General features: G+C 49.3%; 1 protein-coding gene across 1 annotated transcript in view; it reads right to left on the bottom strand.

Annotated features, from left to right (window-relative positions):
* The window catches only part of mcama (melanoma cell adhesion molecule a), a 35796-nt gene that overhangs the window by 11167 nt on the left and 17129 nt on the right, over positions 1–7500 (bottom strand). The window contains exons 2-6 of the mRNA XM_079738580.1: positions 3686–3816; positions 1859–2087; positions 1098–1168; positions 634–721; positions 184–363 (exon numbers count right to left, since the gene is read on the bottom strand). Coding sequence (XP_079594706.1) covers positions 184–363; positions 634–721; positions 1098–1168; positions 1859–2087; positions 3686–3816 — 699 coding nt within the window. The remainder of the gene's footprint in view (positions 1–183; positions 364–633; positions 722–1097; positions 1169–1858; positions 2088–3685; positions 3817–7500) is intronic.

Here is a 7500-nt window from a genome sequence, read left to right as displayed (position 1 = left end):
AGGTCCAGATAACCCCTCTAAAGTTCCAGATAACCCCTCTAAGGGTCCAGATAACCCCTCTAAAGGTCCAGACAACCCCTCTAAGGGTCAACCCCTCTAAAGGTCCAGATAACCCCTCTAAGGGTCAACCCCTCTAAAGGTCCAGATAACCCCTGATAACCCCCTGAGGCCCCAGCTCCTCACAATGCACGGTGATGTTGACGTCCCGGGACTCGGCGGTCCTGACGGCGCCGGGGACCAGGTAGTGGACCTCACAGGTGAAGCGTGCGTGGCGGTCCTCCTTCACCACCTTGTACTGCAGCTCGCTCTGCACCGTGTAGAAGCCCTCGAGCTCGCGGGTCACCAGGGTCACCACGTTCACGTCTGGGGGGGGGCACATTGTAGTTTATGATAACATACAGTACATTACAACATAGATGACAAAATATATAAAATCACGCCACACCATTTAGAGATTAAGTTTATCTTAGCCCTAGCCTAGCCTTGCCTATTACAAAAGTTTCATAAAAAAAAACGGCCCAAATGATATGAAAGAGGAATATAATGCAGTAGTGTTATAAATATAATGCAAATAAATATAATGCAGAATATGATGCAGTAGAGGAATACTGCTCCACTAGCCCAGGTACTTACATCCTTGAGTGGGCACCAGGGGAAGGTCGTTGCGGTACCAGGTGATGTTGGGCTTGGGGAAGCTGTTCTGGGCCTCGCACGAAGCCACCTGAGACCGGTTCCCCCAGGAGAGAGAGTTAACTGCTGTTCAGGGCGGTTGCTTAACAGCCTCGCCGCGGAACAACCAAGGCAGACTAAATGCTCATAAAATAGCATAAAATAGCTTTCCAGAATGTATTAAGAGCTCTCTCTCTGGCAAAACACAGAAAACCGGACTGCAGTAAGCAGGAGATATAGAATATGAGCTCCGGGTTCGGTTATGAATACTTCAGGAAGGAATTGGGTTCAATTATGTCATCATGGATATTGAGAGCTGGGGAAAAGCAGACGATTACTGGTGGCGATAGCAGATCCCTGCAGAAGGTAATATCAGAACCCGAGCCGGGGAAGGAACTGACTCTGGGGCTGAGCGGACGTACACCCACCTTAGACAAGGCCTCTTTGGTCACGGATATCCCCGTAAGGACCCCCTCGATCACGGGGGGCAGTGGTGGAGCTGGAGGGGGAGAGAACCCTTTAGCGGAGGATGATGAAAACATCTGCTCACATTTGAACTCTTTCTGACGTGTGGCCTCAGATCGTAGTAACAAATTGTAATAACACGCTGAATCATAGCAGGTCAACCACATCGGTACCACTACACCTAGCGACCATTTCTTTACCAAGTATCAGTACATCTGCAAACTTGTTCCTTCTTTCTCCTTTCTTTGGTCAGAAGATTGTCTCTAAAGTACGAGGTTTGCTCAGCAACATGGACGCCCCCAAAACACCCAAAGAGCTGGATCATATATCCTGTTATATTACTGTACATACAAATATATATATATATATACTTACTTACTACATATATTCTAGTTTTATTCTTATTTTGTTCTTAATTGATGTATCTTGTTGCTCTTAATCTCTCTTTTATCCATTTTTTTTGCATTGTTAGGAGAGCTAGGGATACAAATAGGTCAGTGCCATCCATGACTGCTTTGCCTTTTATTTTGTGCATTTGACAAATAAAATAAGATAAACATTAACTTGATCCACAGCCCAACACTGAGAAGACAAAGGGCGCAGTGCAAGGAAAACCGGGGTTGTCTTGGATGGGTGAGGCGGTGTTGGCGGTGGACCCCTGCGGAGGGAGAGGGTGTGGGGGTCCCCTGAGCATCGGAGGGCGTGCATCCGGACCCCTACTCACCGAACACCCGGAGGTTGGTCCTGCCCTCGGCGTTGCCCGCCGCCAGGCCGTTCACCTGGCAGATGAACTCGCGCTCGTCGGGCAGCCGCACGTCCTGCAGCGTCAGCACGGAGCCCTGCGGGTCGGAGCTGACCTGGATGCGCTCGCTGTACTCGGTGTCCCCGTCCACCGTCTCCTGGTGGTTGTCGCTGTAGAAGATGCGCGTGCGCAGACCGCTCTTGGCCGCTTTCTGGTGGGCGGGAGGAACAAGGAAGACGCTGTTCAGTCTGTCCTCATCTCTCTCCTCCTCTACTCTCTCCTTCAGTCTGTCCTCTACTCTCTCCTTCAGTCTGTCCTCATCTCTCTCCTCCTCTACTCTCTCCTTCAGTCTGTCCTCTACTCTCTCCTCCTCTACTCTCTCCTCCTCTACTCTCTCCTTCAGTCTGTCCTCTACTCTCTCCTCCTCTACTCTCTCCTTCAGTCTGTCCTCTACTCTCTCCTCCTCTACTCTCTCCTCCTCTACTCTCTCCTTCAGTCAGTCCTCATCTCTCTCCTCCTCTACTCTCTCCTTCAGTCTGTCCTCTACTCTCTCCTCCTCTACTCTCTCCTTCAGTGTGTCCTCTACTCTCGCCTTCAGTCTGTCCTCTACTCTCTCCTCCTCTACTCTCTCCTTCAGTCTGTCCTCTACTCTCTCCTCCTCTACTCTCTCCTTCAGTCTGTCCTCTACTCTCTCCTCCTCTACTCTCTCCTTCAGTCTGTCCTCTACTCTCTCCTCCTCTACTCTCTCCTTCAATGTGTCCTCTACTCTCTCCTTCAGTCTGTCCTCTACTCTCTCCTCCTCTACTCTCTCCTTCAGTCTGTCCTCTACTCTCTCCTTCAGTCTGTCCTCTACTCTCTCCTCCTCTATTCTCTCCTTCAATGTGTCCTCTACTCTCTCCTTCAGTCTGTTCTCTACTCTCTCCTCCTCTACTCTCTCCTTCAGTGTGTCCTCTACTCTCTCCTTCAGTCTGTCCTCTACTCTCTCCTCCTCTACTCTCTCCTTCAGTCTGTCCTCTACTCTCTCCTCCTCTACTCTCTCCTTCAGTCTGTTCTCTACTCTCTCCTTCAGTGTGTCCTCTACTCTCTCCTTCAGTCTGTCCTCTACTCTCTCCTCCTCTACTATCTCCTTCAGTCTGTCCTCTACTCTCTCCTCCTCTACTCTCTCCTTCAGTCTGTTCTCTACTCTCTCCTTCAGTCTGTTTTCTACTCTCTCCTCCTCTACTCTCTCCTTCAGTCTGTTCTCTACTCTCTCCTTCAGTGTGTCCTCTACTCTCTCCACCATTAAAGGCCCTGTGCTTATCTTAAAACAAGATCTAAAATGGTGTGTTCTCACAGACAGGATGGCCGGTTTGTGACCAAAACGCAGCGCTGCATTGTGCCTTTAACGCTGCAGTGTGCTGGAAACAGTCTCATTAGTCAACGCTTTCCCACACGCCACCCAATGCACAGCCGCCTGCCATTGGTCAAAAATAACGTCTGGACCGGTGCGGTCCAGCAAGGATACAGGGTCAAGGAGACGTAGGAAACACTGTAAGGATGGTAGGCTTCATTACAGAGCAGCCCACACATGGCAGTGACTCTGTTTTACCGTCCGAAACGCCAGCATTGGAAAGCGGGTCAACTGCTGCGAACAAGGCCGTTTCAATCTCATTTTAGCATAACATCATTTCAGACGCAGTTAAAGAAAAGTACAAATGAAATTGAAAAGAGATGAAACAGAATGAAAAGAAATGATGTTTGAAAGATCAGCGAAGGGGAAAGAAAGCCCAAGGCCACAGCGGGGTTCTGGCCCCCGGCCACCGGACTCACCACGAACCACTGGATCATGACCAGGCTGGGCTTGGCATTGTCAGTGAAGTTGTACTGGCAGGGGATCTGGACCAAGTCGCCTCTATACACCTCCACAGTCTCATCCATAGTCAGCTCCACTTTAGCCCACACTGTGGAAAACACACACACACACACACACACAGCACATCTGTTAGCCTTCGGTACTTCAGAACATGAAGGCTCCAGCTGGTCTTCCAGAAGGAGAACTGAGACATCATTTGTCTTTGGGTGTCGACTGCAGCCCAATTTAAGGTCAGTTTTTAAACACGCCAAAATCAACACGTTGCATTATCTATCCGTGGAGAGCTCTCATTCCCCACACGTCTTTCGCGCTCCCACAAACAGTCTCTCTCTCTCTCTCTCTCTCTCTCTCTCTCAGTCTCTCTCCACTCAAGGCTAAGTGTAGCCACATCGCTGCATCCTGAGCCAGAGAATGGCTTCCTGAGGCGTCAACAGGGGAGCCCGGACAAACCCGGAGATGAGAGCGCTTGCCAGCAATGTTGGAGGCCTGCAACTATTCTACTGTAGATTACATTCTACATCTTTTTGTTCGTACCCCCGTACCTCCATGACATTTCACTAGGGCATAAGGTATATGACGGTATTATGGGGAAAATTAAAGCTGAGCTGCTGACGATAGAAGTCATTGTAGAATGTAAGACATTGTCTAGTATGGCTACTATGTGTCTTATATGCAATTTGCCAACTTAGTGATCTTACTGATGATCTAATAATAATCTAATAATAGTCAACCTGTTGATCTGTTTTATTCTGTTTGAATATCGACTATTTAATTATATATCCTGCTTCAAAACTTGGCCCAAATACATAATATATTCATAGGACGTCTGAAAAGGTTTAATGGAAAGAGGAGCGTGTGTATTTCCGATGGTACTGAATCATAAATACCCCGATATACAGTAATACTGTGACACCGCCCAAGCCTGATTATAATATCTTCCCATTGGTATGTATCTTATCTATAGTGTCTCTTTCACTATGGACTAGTGAAAGATAAAGTGATATTGGGGATTTTGCTTTCAAATCAATGTCATTTTTATCTGACAGAGGCTCTCAGAGAGTTAAAGGTCCAGTAGGTAAGATTGGCAAGTTGTAAAAAGAGCGCAGAAAAGAGCAAGATTTTGAAACTTTACAACCTAAAACATTTATATTAAGTGCATTTAACGCCCCTGTGATCAGCAGGCAAGATGGATTCCCCTAACCAATCTGGGAAGAGATGCCCTGATTGGTCAATATCAAGCCAGGAGCGGTCTAAAATCAAACTTGTCTCATACAAAGGTAGACGTAGTCAGATATTCTCACAAAACATTTGACTCTGCTGACAGACGGCTAAGGCTTTAGTTACACTAGAGTAACTTACACAAGACTCAAATGATGGCTTTTAATTATGCAGCACCTTTAACATTTGGTTAACATTGACATGTACACACGCCTCCCTGCCCTCCTCAACACCAACATGGGGCACTGCCTCTCGCTCCATATAAGTCCCTCCAGTCTAGTCCCAACAGTCGGGCCCGTGCTCGGTCAGCCGTGCCTCTGGAGGCATCGACGCGCACCCCATTGTTCCCACACCTGGAGGGGGAGGCCCGGACCGCCGCCTCAGCCAGAGAGGCTAAAGAACAAGCTGAGGTTGAGAGCGTTCATCGTGTACCCAGAGGATGTTGATACGAAGAGGAACACAGCGGAGGGGGGAGAAAGGAGGGGCTAGTGGCTGGCAGGGGGAGGCCACATCACAGTCCATGTACGAGATGACCCGTCTCTATGGGGGCTGTAGTGGTAACTTTTCACGCTAATCGGATTAGCACCAGGGGGGCTACCGGGGGATTTGACTCCCAAATCCACCCTGGGGCCGGTCTTATCTGCTCTCGACTCTGTGTGCATGCACACAGTCTGGGTTGTGTTGGGTCTGCAGTGTTGAGTTCATGTTATCTGTGCTTTTCTGTGTCTGGACGTCTGCAACTGGACGATTAAGACAAGATATATTTTGTAAAAAAACAAATGTTTTTTTACAAATCTGGTGATTTGATTTGGCCGTGTTGACAGGGATATTTGGCCGTGTTGACAGGGCCTTGTCAGCGTGGAGCAACGGTTCTGGCTCGGAGAACAGAAAAGGTCAGAACTTCTCCACAACACCATTACCCGGGTTTGTCCACACAATCGAGGAGAGCCAAGAAGGGAACATCACAACATGTCAAATCCCTTGATAAAAGAGGCTCCTTTGTTTGTATCTTAGTATTGAGTGCTTTGTTGGACAAATTCTTACAATATATAAATGTTATAAAGCAGACAAATTTATTTGTCTTTTGGCATGAACCTAAGGGGCAATCACATCGCTTTTCATGGCATTTTTTTTAAAAAAAAGGTTACAGCTAGTACAGCTTAACTCAAACTACTTAGCTAAATCTTAGTTAATGGCCATCAAGTACGAACGGAAACAATGGTCGTTTGGGGCAACAAATGAGCGCGCTCAGTAAATTGCGGGGTCGACGGGCATTGTTCCCGGCGTGGACAGAGAGACCCCGACAACCATTAAGCTTGAGACAACCGCGGGGACAGAGGAGCCTCGGTGGGGTAAGAAAGGCGAGAGGAGGGGACATCTTGGCATACAGTGGCTCATTATGCACTAAAGGCGCGGACAATAGCCGGGGAGCCTAATCCCAGCGCTCCCAACGTTAGCCTCCCCTCTCTGATTAAGCCCGTCGCGCTAAGGCTCCGGGGTCCCCCCCTTCAGCCACCGGTCAGCTTCCTAATCAGCTGTGACACCAACAGTTGGCCTCATTTTCATTTTAATCGAATGGCCCCTCCGCGCATGCCTGGCCAGCCATGCGCTCAGCGACGTGCCGCGTGTTTCTGCTGATAAACGGGGTAAACACGATGCGGAATCCGGCGCTGGAGCAGGGGCCCGCTCAGCGCAATTAGTGGATTATGCTGATGTGCGCCCGCTAACCGCGACCCGGGCTCTCCATATTCTGACTTGGTGCTCGTGCCTGTATAACCAGGGCTCCCACACACAACCTCCTCTGGCTAATATTAACCGATCCCGCCGTGCCTGGAAAAGACTTTCTTGACCACGATGAGTCCTGGTTTAATGGTTTACACAGCGAGGGCTATCTCAACCTCCGAGCCATCTTCCGGTCTTTACCACGGATGCATTACCATTTCCACATGTCTTTTATTTTTCGGGGGGGGGGGGGGGGGGGGGGGGGGACTAAACCTAAGATGGTTCATCATATAGCCTGACTGGCCATGAAACCATAATAGTAATTTACGTGCCAAAACAGATCTTAGAAAGGGATTCCATTTCCCAGCATGCTGAGACCGGCCCACTGCAGCATGTAGCCTGAATGGGGGCAGTGACCTGCTTTACACTCTGCAATCAATACCTGCCTAGCGGGGTCATGTGTACGTGTTCGTACCGAGTTCTGACGGACATCCAGGGGGGGGGGGGGGGGGGGGGGGGGGGGGGGGGAATGGGGGGAGCAGGTGGGAGTAGGCCTGCTGCAGAGCCCAGAGATGAGAGGATTTCTCCACACACACATTTTTGTGTGATCTCTGCAGTGAGGGTTGTGTGTCTCTGTGTGTGCATCGGAGGGTGTGTGTCTTATCTCACATCAAAGACTATATATACACATTCAGCTCTGAAGTGTAGAGACGAGACTCCCCCCAACCCTCCACACACACACACACACACACACACACTCCGCTGACATGCTTGTGGCTTTTTGGAGGCCAGCCTCCGGCACAAATCTCTGTGGTGGTTCCCATCCCCGGGT

This window comes from Pollachius pollachius (assembly GCF_949987615.1).
Source record: "Pollachius pollachius genome assembly, chromosome: 6".
NCBI lineage: Eukaryota > Metazoa > Chordata > Actinopteri > Gadiformes > Gadidae > Pollachius > Pollachius pollachius.
The sequence above is the reverse complement of the archived record's forward strand: the minus strand, read 5'-3'. Positions and strand labels throughout refer to the sequence as shown.